The 19880-nt window shown below is 39.0% G+C and overlaps 1 protein-coding gene and 1 pseudogene across 2 annotated transcripts in view; both read left to right on the top strand.

Moving 5' to 3' along the window:
• ZMYM1 (zinc finger MYM-type containing 1) overlaps window positions 1–8157 on the top strand; it is a 37696-nt gene extending 29539 nt beyond the window's left edge. The window contains exon 11 of the mRNA XM_082362668.1: window positions 5742–8157. Within this exon, the coding sequence (XP_082218794.1) occupies window positions 5742–5746 (5 nt within the window). The 3' untranslated portion in view covers window positions 5747–8157. The remainder of the gene's footprint in view (window positions 1–5741) is intronic.
• Window positions 8158–10251: 2094 nt separating this feature from the next.
• LOC309621306 (ragulator complex protein LAMTOR3 pseudogene) lies at window positions 10252–19430 on the top strand (annotated as a pseudogene). Its single transcript has 2 exons — window positions 10252–10881; window positions 10924–19430. The product of its transcript is annotated as a ragulator complex protein LAMTOR3 pseudogene (transcript).
• Window positions 19431–19880: the final 450 nt, after the last annotated feature.

Below are 19880 nucleotides of genomic sequence, written 5' to 3'. Positions count from 1 at the left end.
TATATGTCTGATTTTGCATTTTTATAATACTCCAGTGATCTCTTTTTTTAATGTGGTATGCACATTCAACAAATATTTATTGAGCAAGTACAATATACCAGATGCTATTCTAGCTGCTGGAGATCCAGCAGAGAATAAAATAAGGCCTTGACTCCAATGAAACTTGGCTTTCTAATGTGGAAATCCAAGAAAGATATTAGAAGAGGTTGCTTACCAACTCTTCATGTAGATAAATAGATGATAACACAGAAAAGTATTTGTACGCTTCATAGGATAAAAGATGAGGCTTTGAGAGCTGTGGCTACCTGAGGCTTTACCCTACTGGCCCCACAAGTTGGGAAGGTCTGTTCTAAGGTACTTACTTAGAGGTGGACTTGATGGGCCAAGGCTATGTGCATCTTCCACTTTAATTAGACTTCTCAGTTATACCATTTTTCTACTCCCACCCACAATATCTGTGTGTGTTGTTCCACATCCTTGCCAACATTTAATATTGTCATTTTACTCTTTTTAAAAAATTCATTGATTTCTACTTTAATAGAGGGCAGTTAATCTTTAGTATTCAATGCTTATTGCATACATTTTCATTCTTTTCTGTCTGGTAATGAAAGTGCTTAACACTATGAACTTTCCTCAGAGGTGACATTTGCCTACCATGTGTTCTTCTCATTTTCATTATTTTCTAGCTATTTGCATTTGTGATTTCTATCTTACTGTGGAAGCAAGAGTTAATTTCAAGAGGTTGGGTGGTTTTTTTCCCTTTTTTTTTTTTTTTTTACTTTTTTAATAGTCTACTATAAAGCCAGTAAAATAAGAGCTAGACCTGAAAAAGAAAAAAATGAGAACTACAGTAATTAAAACAGCTTTCCTGGGAATTCCCTGGTGGTCCAGTGATTAGCATTCAGCGCTTCCACTGCTGGGGGCCTGGGTTCAATCCCTGGTCAGGGAACTAAGATCCTGCAAGTGTGGCCAAAAAAAAAAAAAGCTTTCTTTGTTGAATACCTACTATGCAACCTAGTACTTTTCTCAGTGCTTTATGTTATTTCACTTCTCATAACCTATTATTTTATGGAAGAAACTAAGACACAGAGGTTAAAGGTCACATAATCAGTAAACAGTGAATCTAGGATTTGTACCCAGGCAGTGTGACTCCAAAGCTCATGCTTCTAATCACTGTGCTCTACTACCTTTTATATAAACTGTTATCACAGATATTCCTAAATAAAAAATTAACTACCAGAAGTACATTGAAGAATAGAAGATGACAGAAATAGCAGTGTATTTTTTTGATCTCCCAAATCCCTTCATAAAAGCAAAAACCCATGCATGGCATCTATAGCAAGTCTTGGTGACAAGGTATCCCCGCAATCCCAAAATAAAATTAGATAGTGACAAACTCAAAAGCAGCTGTAAAACCTGAGTAGTGCCATTTATCTGTATGGAAGGTCATGGATGAAAATCAGTGGGACGTCTGATGGCCTTGAGACTAGATCTCCCAAATCAACAGGTTTCCACTGGAAAGCATGGCCAGCCAATTTGAAAACTGCAGCCAAAAAGTGAAGGTTCCTGGAGATGCCAATTTGCAGGTGAGTTTAAGGGGACTGTGCTAAATTCCAAATTTGTTGGAGTAGTCTAGGTCCTTATGAGCTCTTGAAACTAACAAATGTAAGCTTCATTCCAAAACAAAACCCTTTCAAGGAGAAACTGCTGGCTGTATACACCAAATTCTGCAGGACAGGGGCGATAGGGTCAAAGGAAAGACAATGTATAGTGTGAAGTGAGGGAGAGAAGCAAAGGAAGCAGATCTCAGAACTAGGTTATTTATTTTAGTCACTTTGTGAAAATAATAGTATTTCGTGAACCTTGAAGACGGAAAAGTTAATTCTGTCTCCTCAAAAGTACAGGTAAATGTTTCACTTAAAACTTAGCAACAGAAAAGAATTGTGAAATATGATACAAAATTATAAGAATATAGAATAGAGTAGATCCTTACAAAAACCTGTTTCAAACCAAGCTAAAAGAAATGATAAAAGCCATAAAAGAACTATAAACAAGAATTAGAAAAACTCAGATGAGTGGATAAAAGAAAGGTTTAGAAAGATAAGTGACAAGAATTCAGGAAAGCATTAGAAATTAAAAGAAATAAAAGTCACCATAAAAGTGAAAACTAATCTAGAAGGAACTCAAAAGTGAATAAACACAATTGATAATCCCTAAGAGAAATAGAGGGCGGAAATGGAAAGAAGGAAAATGTTTTAAATCAAGAGAAGAGTGATATCACATACTGAAAACCTGATATCCATATAAATAGAGTCTGCAAAGAAATCCAAAGCAATGGAAAAGAGCAAACACTAAAAACTATGTGCCAGTTACGCTATTACCTATGCACCCACCCCTCTATGCTCGGCTTTGTGGTGATGAAGCTGGAATGCTGCACATTTCTGCTTTAGCTGGGTTTATGTTAGCCTCTGCCAATAGGGGTCACTAGAGGGAGACTGCAAGTCTGAAGGAAAGGATTTGTTCCATCCTGTCTACTTTCTGTGAGCTTTATGTCTGCTTGTGGTTCTTGTGAGCATTATGCCAGCAATGCTGTTTTCATCCAGCACTTCCTTCCCTAGCAGCAGCTGAATCTGGTTGCAGTTTCTATTACACTTGCAGAAGCCCTATCGTCATGCCTCCTCCTGTCAGAGACACCTGCAGCCCCTCTTCAGGGATCTAGGTCCAAACTCAGAGACCAGCACCAGCATCATCCTTCCTCAGAGCTGTAACTTCCAGCTCCATGAGACCCCTCTAAATTTAAATTCCTGTCTCCTTTCTTTGTTCTCTCATCTCAGGATATTAGCTGCTACCTCCATGACATCTTGATGTTCTCCTTATCCTTTCAGTAGCTTAGTTAACTTTATACTTAATATGTTTTTACATTCTCTCTGTTCAGATAAGTAGTATGGCTTCTGCTTCCTGACTGAACCCTGGCCGATACACTGAATTCAAGAGAACTTGCCTGAAATTAGAAAGACTTTATGTATTGAAAAGACACACTGTGCACCTAGGAACACTGACCCAGAATGGTCAGTACTGAGTAATGGCCTAAAAAAAGAATGAAAAAATTTATAAAGGGTTTTTTGAAGAAAAAGTCCTTTGAGAGTCCATGCCAAAAAAAAAAAAGCACGTATAGGGAAGGTAAATCCAATTATTTTCACACTTTTCCATAATGACACTCTATGCCAAAAGACAATGAAGTAATATGAACTTACTCAGGATTTTATATCCAACCAAATGGACTTTCAAGCATAAAAGTCACAGGCTATCATCAATATGCAAATTCATGGAACATTGTTTCCATGACCCCTACCTGAGGAATGTATTAGAATAAGGTTCAGGTAACCAGATTGACTGAGAGGCATTGACGTAAAGCATGGTAAAGTTTTGCAAGTATTAAATGAATAAAATTAAAATATTACCTTGTTAAATTAATGCATCTAGGCAGTGATCATCAGTGGCTGCTAACATCACTAATACAGCCAGACACTGTGTACTTCCTAATGGACATATTCACCAGCTGAGATATGCATCCTTCTCAGAGGTCTGAATTTCAGTTCAACAGGACTATTCTTCCAGGCTTCTAAGTATTAATAATTCCAACTTCTCTTTTTTCTCCCAGTCCGAGCAGCTTCCTACAGTTGCTGCTGCTGTAATACCTTAGTGCTCTAGCCTTTCTAGTTCTGTAGTTCAAATAACATGTGGTTCCAGTCTCCTTACTGGACTTTGACTGATATAGCACTACCTATGAAGTAGTCTTCCCAAATAATTTGATCTTGAATCTTATCAAGACCCTAGATCTAGCTGCTTGTTTACTGGAAATACAGGGGGTCAGAGGAACATATTAAACATCAGTGGGATTAACCAGCAAAATCCAAATCCTAGGAGACTGCACAGGATAAACAAAAAACTTGAACAAAAACTTACAAGGAAAAAATAAGATGGCAGAGCATCCTATAGATTAATGGAGAAGTAGGAGTCATGTCAGTGAATTGCAGTGTGTAAACCATGTTTAGATCTTTAAGCAACTGTGAACAATGGATATTTGTAATGACATTGTGGTTATGTGTTTTTTAAAAGTCACTTTTAGGGACTTCCCTCGTGGTGCAGTGGTTAAGAATCTGCCTGCTGATGCAGGGGACACAGGTTCGAGCCCTGGTCCGGGAAGATACCACATGCCACGGAGCAACTAAGCCCATGCAGCACAACTAATGAGCCTGTGTTCTAGAGCCTGCGTGCCACAGCTACTGAAGTCCGCGTGCCTTAGAGCTCATGCTCTGCACCAAAGAGAAACCACTGCAATGAGAAGCCCACACGCCGCAACGAAGAGTAGCCCCCTCGCCACAACTAGAGAAAGCCCGGGTGCAGCAATGAAGACCCAAAGCAGCCAATAAATAAAGTCACTTTTAGACAAAAATACTTCAGGCATTAGTGGATGAAATTACATGAAATTTGGGGCTTCAAAATAATAACGGGAGAGGGGGAGTACGTGAGGGTCAGGATGAAACAAGATTGGCCATGATTTCATAGTTGTTGAATCTAGGTGATAGGCACATAGGGATTCATTGTATTGTTACTCAGCTTTTGTTTTGGCTGCAGTGGGTCTTCATTGCTGCGCACTGGCTTTCTCTAATTGTGGTGAGTGGGGGCTACTCTTCATTGCGGTGAGCAGGCTTCTCCTTGCAGTGGCTTCTTTTGTTACGGAGCATGGGGTTTTGGTGCACGGGCTTCAGTAGTTGTGGCTCACGGGCTCTAGAGCACAGGCTCAGTAGTTGTGGCGCACAGGCTTAGTTGCTCCGCGGCACGTGGGATCTTCCCGGACCAAGGCTCGAACCCGTGTCCCCTGCATTGGCAGGCGGATTCTTAACCACTGCGCCACCAGGGAAGTCCCTGTTACTCAGCTTTTACATGTGAAGTTTTCTATTATAAAAATTTTTTTAAATGATGAACTATTACCCGTTACAGTTCATGTCAAGAATGTAAAGGTGTTTCAATATTAGGAAATTTATTTATGAAATGCAACAAAGTATATCAAATTAAGAAAATGATATCAGTATATACAATAAAAGCATTGATAAAGCTTTAACTTTTGTGCCTGATTTTTAAAACCTTGGTAAAATTAGAATAAAAGGTTTTTTCTGTTAACAATAAAATGTTGGTAATATGTTTATTAATGTGCATGTATAGACCTAGCCAATAGTACGTATAACATCATGCTTAAAGGTGAAATATTAGGAGCACTACCACAAAAGTATCAGAAACAAGCCATAGATACTATCAACCATCTTACATAACACTTTTAAATTAAGATATTTTTAGATAATTGTAGGTTTACATAACATAGCAAGAAATAATACAGAAAGATCTCATATATCGTTCACCCAGCTTCCCCCTATGGTAACATCTTGCATAACTATAATACAGTATCACAACAGGAATTTAAACATTGATACAATCCACTGATCTTATTCAGATTCACCAGTTTTACATGTACTCATGTGTACTTGTATTTACTTTTATGCAGTTTTATCATGTATGGATTTATGTAATCACCACTATAGTCAAGATACAAAACAATTCCATCAACACAGTGATCCCTTGTGATACTTTTATAAGTACACCAACCTTCCTCTCTCCCTTCTATCCTTAACCATTGGCAACTACTAATCTATACTCCATCTCTATAATTTTGTCTTTTCAAGAATGAATGGAATCATACAGCATATAGTCTTTTGGGACTGCTTTTTTCACTCAGCATAATACCCTTAAAATCTACCCAAGTTGTTAACGTGTCTCAATAGTCCACTCCTGTTTGTCCCTGAGTAATGTTATTGATGTACTTGTTTAACAGTTCACGCTTTGAAGGACATTTGGATTGTTTCGAGTTTTAGGCTATTACAAATAAAGCTGCTATGAACATTTGTATACATGATTTTTGTGTAAACATAAATTTTCATTTTTCTAGTCTAAATGCCCAAGAGTACCATTGCTGGATTGAATGGTAATTACATGTTTAGTTTTCTATAAAACAAAAAAACAAAAAAAACCTGCCAAACTATTTTCCAAAGTGGCTGTACCATTTTACATTCCACCAGCAATGTATGAGCAATCCAGATTCTCTGCATCCCTTGCAACATTTGATGTTGTCACTACTTTTTATTTTAGCCATTCTGATAGGTGTGTAGTTATATCCCACTGGAGATTAGATGATAGATAGATAGATAGATAGATAGATAGATAGATAGATAGATAGATAGATGATAGATAGATAGATAGATATAGATATATATACCCCCATTAATTTGCATTTCTCTTAAGGTAATGATGTTGGGAATATTTCCATGTGGTTATTTGCCATCCTCTTTGGTGGAGGAGTTGGCCTCAGCTAGAAATATGGACAGTTCATCCATTTTAACAGAAGAAAAGGAATATGTAGGTACAGGGACTTCCCTGGTGGCCCAGTGGGTAAGACTCTGCACTCCTAATGCAGGGGGCTGGGGTTCGATCCCTGGTCAGGGAACTGGATCCCACATGCATGCCGCAACTAAGAGTCCTCATGCTGCAACTATGAGCCCAGGTGCCACAACTAAAGATCCTGCATGCCACAATGAAGATCCCACATGATGCAACTGAGACCTGGCACAGCCAAAATGAATAAGTAAATAATTTTTTTTTCAAAAAAGGAATATGTAGGTACAGATGTAGGTAGGTGGGGAGATATGACTGTAGAAGCTTGTGAAAGTTCTGAGTTTCTATTTTCTCAATGAAACAGAAAAGGTGATCTTCTGAAAATGAAGATGAAAGAAGAGGCATTGGAGCTTTGAAGAAAGAGGATATGGCATGAAACAGAATTTAATAAAGACGAAAATCATGTGATTGCTGGGCAGCAAAAAGGGATCCCTAGAGATCAGTAAGCAGACTTTAAAGACAGTCAATGTATATGGATTAGACAGAATTGGATTTTATCATGATTTTGATTTTGGCCAGATGAGTTCAATTAAGCAAAAGTAAGGCAGAGGAGTTAGAATGTATGCAATGCCAAATTAAACTTATCAGTATTAAGTATCTACCATTTTATTGAGTGCTTACCATCTACTAGGAACATTAAAAAGTAGCAAAGTATTGAAAGTAAACTTACCTCATCCATTCTTATATCTAGGAAATGGTGTTAACTCTTCATTCTGCTCCCTCTTTAGGCAGGCCAAATCTTCTAGGGAGCTGGCAAGGGCAATAAGCACACTGAAAAATGTTTCTAGATTACTACAATCCCAGGCCAGCTCACATGGGACAGTGGTAGAGTGAGCCTCCCTTGAACCTCCTTGCCCCTTTTCTTTAGTTCAAGGTTTTCTTCATGCAGTGATATCTACAAAATAGCAAACAGTCAAAACAAGGTGGGTATGCAATTACGTGCTTTATTAATTACAGTGACATTACTTGAGTCCTCAGGAGAAGCAGCACAGCTCTAGTACCCTGAAAGTTCTCCAACACACATGTTTAAATTTATATATGCATACAAAACCAAAAGCCCTCTCTTCTTGTTCTCTTGTTTGACTCCACCTGAGTTTCCACCAGTATGTCTCTTGATAGAAGTCTATACCAGCTCCATGGACTACCTACTTTCATGCCCCAAAGAGACCTTTGCTTTTACACCCATCTTGTTTTGTTACCTTTATTAGTATCTGCTCAGTTCTTCCTTAATACTAGTTATAATGTTAGTTGGTTTTCCTCCAAATATGTGGAAGCTATATTTTGCTTTTTAATCAAAAGTATGCCCCCCAAAAAATATATGTATGTGTGTGTATGTGTGTATAATCTATTGCTTCTGTTTCTCTGAAGAACCCTAAGATGTATATACTTATTCCACTAAAGAAAATGAGTCCATAGAAAACCAAAGATAATCTTTTCTTTAGAAAAAAAAAAAACTACTTGAACTCATATAAAGCAATGAAATTTAAAATATGACATCTATGTAGGAATGGATAGTTCACTGGGCCAGATATATAAAGAAATCTAGTATATGATGAAGACAGCTGAACTAGTGAAGGCAATTTTGATTATCAAGTGACCAAAGCAATTCAAACTAGCTTAAGCAAACAGATTACTTAAGTGAATTGTGAAGTTAAATTCAGGTAGAACTGGAAGCCATGCAAATGATGTCACCACAGCTCTTTCTTTTTATCATTAAGCTTTGCTCTTCTATATTGGTTTCATTTTCAAAGAGTTCTCTCTGAGGTAGAAAAAGATGACCAAAGCGAAGCCTGGCCTTTTGCCTTTCTCCATGGTGCCCATTACTTAGCCAATAAGGCTGATAGTCCCAGAGGAATATGAACTCAGGAAAAGATTAGATAGCTGAGGAGCATAAACTATTGAAGAAATGCAATAAATTGACTAAACTACAGACCAAGAAGATATAAAGAAATATCCAGAACAAAAATTTTAAATATACATAATGAATAGCCTCAAAAAGATAAGGGATAATATTGAAAACATGAAGCAAGAATAAGAGTTATAGAGGGAAACTAAATGCTGGTATAAAAGAATAACTGAAATAACATCAATAAAAATTTTAAAAAGAAAGAACAGAAAAGGTAAGGTGAAGAAAACAAGAGAATATACGAAAAAAAGGAGGGGCTTCCCTGGTGGCGCAGTGGTTGAGAATCTGCCTGCCAATGCAGGGGACACGGGTTCGAGCCCTGGTCTGGGAAGATCCCACATGCCACGGAGCAGCTGGGCCCGTGAGCCACAACTACTGAACCTGCAAGTCTGGAGCCTGTGCTCTGCAACAAGAGAGGCCGTGACAGTGAGAGGCCCGCACACTGCGATGAAGAATGGCCCCCGCTTGCAGCAACTAGAGAAAGCCCTTGCACAGAAACGAAGACACAACACAGCCAAAAATAAATAAATAAAATAAATAAATAAATAAATAAAAATTAAAAAAAAAAAAAAAGAAAAGAATCTAAACGTTTAACTACAAAAAAATCAACACAAAAGAAGACAGTAATGGGAACTCCCTGGCAGTCCAGTGGTTAAGACTTGGTGCTTTCACTCCGGTGGGCCCAGGTTCAATCCCACAAGCCAGCCATGTGGCGAGGCAGAAAAAAAAAAGACAGTAATTCAGGAAATGAGGGATGAAAAAGCTATAAGGCATACAGAAAACAAATAACAAAATGACAGAAGTAGGTCCCTCCTTATCAGTAACTACTTTAAATATAAATAGTTTAAACTCTCCAATCAAAAGACGGATTGACAGAATGAATTTTAAAAACTATGATCCAACAAACAAGGACAGCACTACTGTATAATAAAGGAAACTCTACTCAATATCTTGTAATAACCTATAATGGAAGAAAATGTAAAACAAGCATATATACATATATATATATATAACTGAATCACTTTGCTGTACACCTGAAACTAACACAGCATTGTAAATCAACTATATTTCAATAAAAAAAAATTTTTAATGATCCAGACTCAGAGATATAGAGAACAGGCATGTGGTTGCCAAGGGGGAGAGGGGTAGGGAAAGGAAGGATTGGGAGCTTGGTATTAACAGATGCAAACTATTATATATAAGATGGATAAACAACAAGGTCCTACCATGTAGTACAGGGAACTATATTCAATATCCTGTGATAAACCATAATGGAAAAGAATATGAAAAAGCATATATATGTAAAACTGAGTCACTTTGCTGTACAGCAGAAATTGACACAATGTAAACTGACTATACTTTAATAAAAATTTTAAAAATAATAAAAATAAAAATAAACATGATCCAACTATATGCTGTCTATGAAAGACTCACTTTATTTTATTTTTATTTTTTATTTTTTTTTATTTTTGGTTGCGTTGGGTCTTTGTTGCTGTCCACGGGATTTCTCTGGTTACGGCGAGCGGGGGCCACTCTTCGTTGCGGTGCAAGGGCTTCCCATTGCAGTGGCTTCTCCTGTTGGGAGCACGGGCTCTAGGCGCACGGACCTCAGTAGCTGTGGCATGCGGGCTCAGTAGTTGTGGCACACGGGCTTAGTTACACCGCGGCATGTGGGATCTTCCTGGGCCAGGGCTCGAACCCTTGTCCCCTGCATTGGAAGGCAGAGTCTTAACCACTGCACCAGCAGGGGAGCCCAAGACTCACTTTAGATCCAAAGAGACAAAAAGGCTGAAGTGGAAGAATGGAAAGAGATATTCCACAGAAATAGTAACCAAAAGAGAACAAGTGATTATATATTATCAGACAAAATAGACTTTAATTTTTTTTAAAAGGTTACAAGAGACAAGGACATTATACATTAATAAAAAGGTCAAATATAGGTGACTTCCCTGGCAGTGCAGGGGTTAAGACTCCACACTTCCATTGCAGGGGGCACAGGTTCCATCCCTGGCCAGGGAAATAAGATCCAACATGCTGCAAAGCATGGCCAAAAAAAAAAAAAAAAAAAGGTCAAATATACCAAGAAGATAACAATTATAAAAATTATGCCTATTATAATAGATTATCAAACTATATGAAGCAAAAAATTGGCAGAATTAAAGGGAGGAGTAGACAGTTCTATAATAATAGTTGGAGAGAGAAACTGTTAGCCCGGAAACCCAGGCATGGAGACATCCTGCCAGGAGAAAGGGGTTCATTATGGCAGATGACCTAAAACAATTCCTGTCTAAAAAATTACCAAGTGTTGAGGGGCTCCATGCTGTTGTTGTGTCAGATAGAGTGCCTGTCATTAAAGTGGCCAATGATAATGCTCCAGAGCATGCTCTGAGACCTGGTTATCTACTTTTGCCCTTGCAACACACCATGGGAGCAAACTCGGACTTTCAAAAAATAAAATTATCATCTGTTACTATTGGGTTGGCCAAAATTTCGTTCAGGTTTTTCCATAACATCGTATGGAAAAATCCGAACTAACTTTTTGGCCAACCCAATGTAACACCTACCAGGCAGCTCAATTCAATCATCTACCTTTGGTGATGAGTTTCATAGCCAGCAGCAATGCCAATATAGGACTAATTGTCAGCCTAGAAAAAGAACTTGCTCCATTATTGGAAGAACTGAGACAAGTTGTGGAGGTTTCTTAATCTGACAGTGGTTTCAATGTATATCTTATCTTCATTATATCAGACACAATATCAATCCAGCAATCTGTAGACCACAAGAATACTTGTATCCATGTACTCAAGAAAGGGCCCCTTTTTCCACCTTACACTAAAGAAAGAGCCTATAGATAGAATTCATGGACAGATTGATATCTTTTCTTGTGTAGGGTCTTTTCTTATTTAGTGAGATCTGGGGATACCACAGAAGTAGTTCAATCTATCACAGCTCCCAGGGAGTTAGTCCAGTCACCAAATATGTATGAGATTCTATTCAGTGGGTCAGAATCAAAATGATAATTTGGGGACTTCCCTGGCAGTCCAGTGGTTAAGAGTCTGCTCTTCCAATGCAGGGGGTGCAGGTTCTATCCCTGGTCGGGGAACTAAGATCCCACATGCCTCAGGGTGCAGCCAAAAAATTTAAAAATGATACTTTGATCCACATGAACCATGAAGTGTTCCCTATTGTACAATACACCAGGCCTGCAGAATGAAGCAGACTCTTTTTCTTATTGTGAGTAATGAAGACATATTTTTCTTCATATTATTTTCTTTGTGTTGAATGTGAGGAAGATAAAATGGCTTAGTAAAAGTAATAAAATCAGTACAAACCTAACTTTCTTTGTATATATTATTTTGCAGTATAGGTGAGTATTACTAATTGATATGATTCTTCTCAGAGGGTGCTACTCTTTAATGGAAATGAGAATGATAGCTAATAGTTTTTTCTTCCACTCTGCTTTCTATAACCAATCAGTGTTTTTTTAATGTTTTTGTATTCTTTATAAAATTTAGATGTAATTCATTATTGAATTCTGTTTCCAATGTCGGTATGTATGTAAACATGATAGTATAGCCCTTTTTTTCATACATGAATATAAATCAAATAGTATTTTTAAAAGTACAGTTTGAGCACTATATAGGTTTTTCCCCTCAGATTGTTTTCAAAAGTTTAAAGACTTGGGGCTTCCCTGGTGGTGCAGTGGTTGAGAGTCTGCCTGCCGGTGCAGGGGACATGGGTTCGAGCCCGGGTCTGGGAGGATCCCACATGCCACAGAGCAACTGGGCCCGTGAGCCACAATTACTGAGCCTGCGCCTCTGGAGCCTGTGCTCCGCAATGGGAGAGGCCGCGATGGTGAGAGGCCAGCGCACTGCAGTGAGGAGTGGCCCCCGCTTGCCACAACTAGAGAAAGCCCTCGTGCAGAAACGAAGACCCAACACAGCCATAAAAATAAATAAAAATAAATAAATTAAAAAAAAAAAGTTTAAAGACTATAATTAACTTAATTTCCTTTTCAACCACATGAATGGGTAGTGAATGTTTCTTGTCAGGTTTGGAGACTGTATTTCCTAGCATAAACTGTCAATTGGAAAATAAACCTCATCCATGAGCTTAAAAATAATAATAATAATAATGTTGGAGACTTCAATACCCTACTCGCAATAATGGATAGAACAACCAAAAAGAAGATAATAAGGAAATAGAAGACTTGAACAACACAATAAATCAACTAGAGCTAACAGACATAAACAGAACATTTTATGCCACAATAAAATACACATTCTTCTCAAGTTCAGGTGGGACACTCTCCAGGACAGACCATGTGTTAGGGCACAAAATTAAGTCTCAGTATATCTAAGAAGATAGATATCTTCTCTGACCACCATGGGATGGAGTTAGAAATCAATAACAGAAGGAAACCTGGAAAATACACAAAGCTACAGTAATCAAAACGTGTGGTATTAGCATAAAGACAAACATATAAAACAATGAAATTAAATAGGGAGTCCAGAAATAAACTCTCACTTATATGGAAAACTGATTTGCAGCAAGAGTTTTAAGACCATTCAAAGGGGAAAAGACAGTAGTTTCAATAAATGGTGCTAAGAAAATTGGATATCTACGTGTAAAATAATGAAGTTGGACTCTTACCTAGCACCAACAAAAAAAATTATAACAAAATGGGGGGAACTTCCCTAGTGACGCAGTGGTTAAGAATCCGTCTGCCAGTGCAGGGGACACAGGTTCAATACCTATTCTGGGAAGATCCCACATGCAGCAGAGAAACTAAGCCTGTGTGCCACAACTACAGAGCCTGTGCACCACAACTACTGAAGCCCGTGCACTCTAGGGCCCAAGTGTTGCAACTACTAAGCCCGCATGCTGCAACTACTGAAGGCCGCATGCCTAGAGCCCATGTTCTGCAACAAGAGAAGCCACCACAATGAGAAGCCCGAGCACCACAATGAAAAGTAGCCCCCGCTCGCCACAACTAGAGAAAGCCCACACCCAGCAACAAAGACCCAACACAGCCAATAAATAAATAAATAAATAAAAATGAAAAAACAAAATGGGGACTTCCCTGGTGGACCAGTGGGTAAGACTCCGCACTCCCAATGCATGGGGCACAGGTTCAATCCCTAGTTGGGGAACTAGATCCCACATGCATGCTGCAACTAAGAGTCCACATGCTGCAACTAAAGGTCTCACATGCTGCAACTAAACATGCCACAACGAAGATCCCACATGCCACAACTAAGACCCAGTGCAGCCTAAATAAATAAATAAGTATCAAAAAAATGAAAATGAATCCATGACCTAAATGTAAGACTTAAAACTTTAGAACTCTTAGAAGAAAACATTGGGCACAACTTTAAGACACTGGATTTGGCGATAATTTCTTGGCTATGACACCAAATGTACAGGTTAAAAAAAAAAGAAATAGGCAAACTGGACTTCACAAAAATTTTTAAATCTTGTGTATCAAGAGACATTATCAACAGAATAAAATAGCAATAAAGAGTGGGAAAAATATTTGCAATTCATATATCTGATAAAAGATTAATATTCAGAATATAGAGAACTCCTAAAACTCAACAACAACAACAACAAAAAACAACCAAATTTTAAAATGAGCAAAGGTCTTGAATAGACATTTCTTTAAGAAGGTACACAAATGGCCCATAAGCACATGAAAAGATGCTCAATATCACTAATCATTAAGGAAATGCACACCAAAACTACAATGAGGGCTTCCTTGGTGGCACAGTGGTTAAGAATCCTCCTGCCAATGCAGGGGACACAGGTTCAAGCCCTGGTCCGGGAAGGTCCCACATGCCGCGGAGCAACTAAGCTCGTGTGCCACAACTACTGAGCCTGCGTGCCACAACTGCTGAAGCCCGTGGGCCTAGAGCCCGTGCTCCGCAACAAGAGAAGCCACCGCAATGAGAAGCCCACGTGCGTACCGCAACAAAGAGTAGCCCCCACTTGCCGCAACTAGAGAAAGCCCGCGTGCAGCAACGAAGACCCAACGCAACCAAAAATAAATAAATTAAATAAATTTAAAAACAAAACAAAAAACTACAATGAGAGGGAATTCCCTGGGGGTCCAGTGCTTAGGACTCTGTGCTTTCACTGCTGAGAGCCCAGCTTTAATCCCTGGTCAGGGAACTAAGATCCTGCAAGCCGTGCAGGGTGGCCAGAAACAAAAACAAAAACCTACAATGAGTCTAGCTTATACCTATTAGGATGGCTACTTTAAACAAACAGAAAGTAACAAATGTTGGCAAAGATGTGGAGAAACTGAAACCTTTGTGCACTGTTAGTGGGAAGGTAAAATTGTACAGCCATTATGAAAAACAGTATGACAGTTCCTCAAAAAGTTAAAAATAGAATTTCCATATGGTGCAGCAGTTCCACTTCTGGGTCGACATTCAAAAGAATTGAAAGCAGGACCTTGAGGAAATTCCCTGGCAGTCCAGTGGTTAGGACTCTGCACTTTCACTGCCAAGGGCCCAGTTTCAGTCCCTGATTGGAGAACTAAGATCCCACAAGCCGTGAGGCACAGCCAAAAAGATAAAAAAAAACAAACAAAAAATACAACAAAAAAAGCTCTACAAATGACAAATGCTGGAGAGGATGTGGAGAAAAGGGAACCCTCCTATACTGTTGGTGGGAATGTAAGTTGGTACAGCCACTATGGAAAACAGTAGGGTGGTTCCTCAGAAAACTAATAATAGAACTACCATATGATCCAGCAATACCACTTCTGGGCATATATCCAGAAAAAACTCTAATCCAAAAAGATACATGCACCCCAATGTTCATAGCAGCACTGTTCATAATAGCCAAGACATGGAAACAGCATAAATGTCCTTTGACAGATGAATGGGTAAAGAAGAAGTGGTACATATATACAATGGAATATTACTCAGCCATGAAAAAGAACAAAATAATGCCATTTGCAGCAACATGGATGAAACTACAGATTATCATACTAAGTGAAGTAAGTCAAATAAGTCAAAGAGAAAGACAAATATCATATGATATCACTTATATGTAGCACCTAAAATATGACACAAATGAACCTATTTATGAAACGGAAACAGACTCACAGACATAGAGAACAGACTTGTGGTTGCCAAGGGGGAGGGGCTTGGGGGAGGGATGTAGTGGGAGGTTGGGGTTAGCAGATGTAAGCTATTATACATGGAATGGATAAACAACAAGGTCCTACTGTATAACACAGATAACTATATTCAGTATCCTATGATAAACCATATGGAAAAGAATATTTTTAAAAAAAGAATATATATATGTATATGCATAACTGAATCACTTTGCTGTACAGCAGAAATTAACACATTTTAAATCAACTATACTTCAATTAAAAAATGAAAGATAAAAAAAGCTGGCATAGCTACGTTAATATCCTAAAAATAGCGTTTATGATAAAAAACACGAATAAAGATAGAGAAGGTTACTACATAATGATAATTTCAGTGCATCAGAAACATAGAACAGTTCTAAACTTATATGTTCCAAATTACATAGCCTTAAAATATTTGAAGAAAAAATACATACATTAACTGGAAAAGATTAACAAATTCACCATTATACTCAGAGAATTAAACCCACCTATCTCAATTATGGCAGGAAGAACAGACAAAAAAGTAAAGCTTAGAAAATTTAAAGAATACAATTAGCAGGTTTGATTTATAGATATAAATAGAAGGGACTTCCCTGGTGGTCCAGTGGTTAAGAATCCGCCTTCCAACTCAGGGGACATGGGTTCGATCCCTGGTCGGGGAACTAAGACCCCACATGCCACAGGGCAACTAAGCCTGCGCACCACAGCTACTGAGCCCGTGCACCCTGGAGCCTGCGTGCTCTGGAATCAGTGTGCCATGACTAGAGAAGCCCACGCACCGCAACAAAGAGCCTGCACACTGCAATGAAAGACCCCACATGCCGCAACTAAGACCTGACGCAGCCAAATAAATAAAAATAAATATAAATAAATATAAAATCACCCAAAAAAAGATATAAATAGAATGCTGCACCCCAAATTTAAGGAGTATAAATTCTTCTCAAGTACACATGGGACATTTACGAAAATTGATCACCAGGCCACAAATCAAGGCTCAACAAATTTCAAAGAATTTGTATCATACAGGCAATATTCCTTAACCACAATGCAATTGATTTACAACTCAAAGACAAAACAATTATTTTTTTAAAGTGTACGTTTTTAGGTTGCCTTTTTTTTTTCCACACCACGTGGCCTGTGGGATCTTAGTTCCTCGACCAGGGATTGAACCCAAGCCTTCAGCAGTGAGAGCACGGAATCCTAACCACTGGACCGCCAGGGAATTCCTAAAGTGTATGTTTTTTAAAAATTTAAACATGCATCTAAGACTTCAGCTTTTATTATTTGTGAATTAGTAAATTTGGACCATCACTTTAGCTGAAGACAACTAAAAAGTCTACATATAGTGGTTTTGTTAAATCTTCCTGAAAGTATCCAATTTCTAAAGAATATCAGGCCAAAACCAGAGAAGCTGAACTTAACATTTGACACCATTCATAACCCAGAGGACAAACACTAATCAAAAAGAAGCTAAGAGGGCTTCCCTGGTGGCGCAGTGGTTGAGAATCTGCCTGCCAATGCAGGCGACACGGGTTCGAGCCCTGGTCTGGGAGGATCCCACATGCCGCGGAGCAACTGGGCCCGTGAGCCACAACTACTGAGCCTGCGCGTCTGGAGCCTGTGCTCCGCAACAAGAGAGGCCGCGATAGTGAGAGGCCCGCGCACCGCGATGAAGAGTGGCCCCCGCTTGCCGCAACTAGAGAAAGCCCTCACACAGAAACGAAGACCCAACACAGCCATAAATAAATAAAATTAAAAAAAAATAAAAATAAATGTTTGTTGTATTTTAAAAAAAAAAAAAAAAAGAAGCTAAGAATCATTTTTTGACAGCTTTCCAAGCCGAGGACAGAAGTTGGAGTCCAGAGCCTACCAAGAGTGAGGAAACTTAATAAACCCTCTAACCTTATAGCTGGAATCCCAAAGGGATGTAGTCTAAGAGTAAAGGTGTACTACAAGTAAACCAGAACTTGAATATCCTGATGCCAAGCATCATGTCAAGACTGAAAGCAGATTAAGGGGAATTAATATCCTGAAGCCCAGCTTTTTAGTACCCCTAGGTGCCTAGCAAAAGTAAACAAAAATCCTTCTTGAGAAAGCTTTTCTAGGACAGAAATTATTTTTACAAGTAATTTTTCAAATACAATTTTCAACATACAAGCATAAGTAGACTTGTGATGATACAGGACATCACGAATGAGAACAGGCACAAACAACAGAAATTTTTAAAAGATCCACAGAAACCCCAGAGAGTCAGATTGGCAGACACACACTGCAAAACAACTATGAGTACTATGACCATGGAGACAAAATTGAATTTTAAAATTTCAGCTACATGAAAAGCGACATCAAATTTTGTAAAATACCCACTAGAAATGCTAGACCAGAAAACTACCGTAAGTAAAATTAAGAACCTGATAAATGAATAACAGCAGCTTACATAAGTCCTAGCAAAAACTAGTATACGAAAAGGTAGATCAGAAGAAACTGTGCTGAATAAAGCACAACAAAAAAGAGATAAAAATTCAGGGGAGGGCTTCCCTGGTGGTGCAGTGGTTGAGAATCCACCTTCCAATGCAGGGGACACAGGTTCGAGCCCTGGTCTGGGAAGATCCCACATGCCACGGAGCAACTGGGCCCGTGAGCCACAACTACTGAGCCTGCGCGTCTGGAGCCTGTGCTCCGCAACAAGAGAAGCCGCGATAGTGAGAGGCCCGCGCACCGCGATGAAGAGTGGCCCCCACTTGCCGCATCTGGAGAAAGCCCTCGCATAGAAATGAAGACCCAACACAACCAAAAATAAATAAATAAATTAATTAATTAAAAAAAAATTCAGGGGAAAGACAACCACAGAATGGGAGAAAATATTTGCAAACCATATCTAATAAGGGTTAGTACCCTGAATATATAAAGACCTCTTACAGGGACTGCCCTGGTGGCCCAATGGTTAAGAATCTGCCTGCCAATGCAGGGGACACAGGTTCCATCCCTGGTCCGGGAAGATCCCACATGCCCTGGAGCAACTAAGCCCGTGCGCCACAACTACTGAGCCTGTGCTGTACAGCCCGTGAGCCACAACTACTGAAGTCCACGCGTCTAGACCCCGTGCTCTACAACAAGAGAAGCCACCGCAATGAGAGGCCCGCGCACCGCGGCAAAGAGTAGCCCCCACTCGATGCAACTAGAGAAAGGCCGCGTGCAGCAACGAAGACCCAACGCAGCCAAAAATAAATAAATAAATAAATTAATTATTTATTTTTAAAAAGACCTCTTGCAAGTCAACAACAAAAGACAACCCAACTTAAAAATGCACAAAGGATTTGAGTAGACATTTTTCCAAAGAAGGTACACAAATGGCTAATAACCACAGAGAGAGACTGCAGCAGAATTAATATCTGAGGAGAGAATTGCTAAGAATTTTTTTTTAATGAAGAAGGACATTAATTCAGGGATTCAAGAAATCATACATTCCAAACGGGATTAATAAAAAGAAATCTACACCTAAATGCATCGTAGTGAAACTGCAGAAAATGAAACATGCCGAAAAAAATATAAGTTGGGAGTGGGAAGAGTTTACCTTAGAAGGAGCAATAGTTAAACTGACTCCTGGTGTTGCAATAAGAACAATAGGAGCTAGATGATCTTCAAAGAGTTGGAAGAAAATAACTGACAACCTAAGAGTCTGTATCCAGTGAAAAATTCCCTTCAAAAATGAGGATGACATCCAGGACTTCCTTGGTGGTCCAGTGGTTAAGACTCTACCCTCCCAATGCAGGGGTCGCCGGTTCTATCCCCCGTCAGGGAACTGAGATCCCACATGCCACAAGGTGCGGTCAAAAAAAAAAAAAATGAGGATGACATAAAGATAAAGACTATTCATGGATTCTATATTTGCCAATTCACCTACTTGCTAAAATTTATTTGTGATTCAAAAATCAACACTCGGGCTCTTTCAAGGTCCTTTGTAGACATGCGGACATGTGAGACACACACATTCCCAGCTGAAGTCAAACAAGTGGACCTTCAGCCTTCTTGTTTCAGCTCTCATACAGAGATGACCAGAGGATGGAGATGGTTGGGAACAGTACAGTTTAGTCCAAGAAGCTCCATTTCTGGGGCCAGTTGGATGGGGTTTGAATCCCAATTCTGGTGCCTGTTAGTGGGGCAACCTCAAGCAAGTCATTTAACACTTCTCTTTTGTGAAAGAAAGAAAATGGAATCTACCAGGATGAGTTGCTTTTAGGATTTAAGATTATAATCTATGTGAGTTCTGTGTGTGTGTGTGTGTGTGTGTGTGTGTCCATTGGTTTTGTTTTTTGT

Source organism: Balaenoptera borealis (assembly GCF_965194805.1).
Source record: "Balaenoptera borealis genome assembly, chromosome: 1".
In the NCBI taxonomy this organism is placed as follows: Eukaryota; Metazoa; Chordata; class Mammalia; order Artiodactyla; family Balaenopteridae; genus Balaenoptera; species Balaenoptera borealis.
The sequence above is the reverse complement of the archived record's forward strand: the minus strand, read 5'-3'. Positions and strand labels throughout refer to the sequence as shown.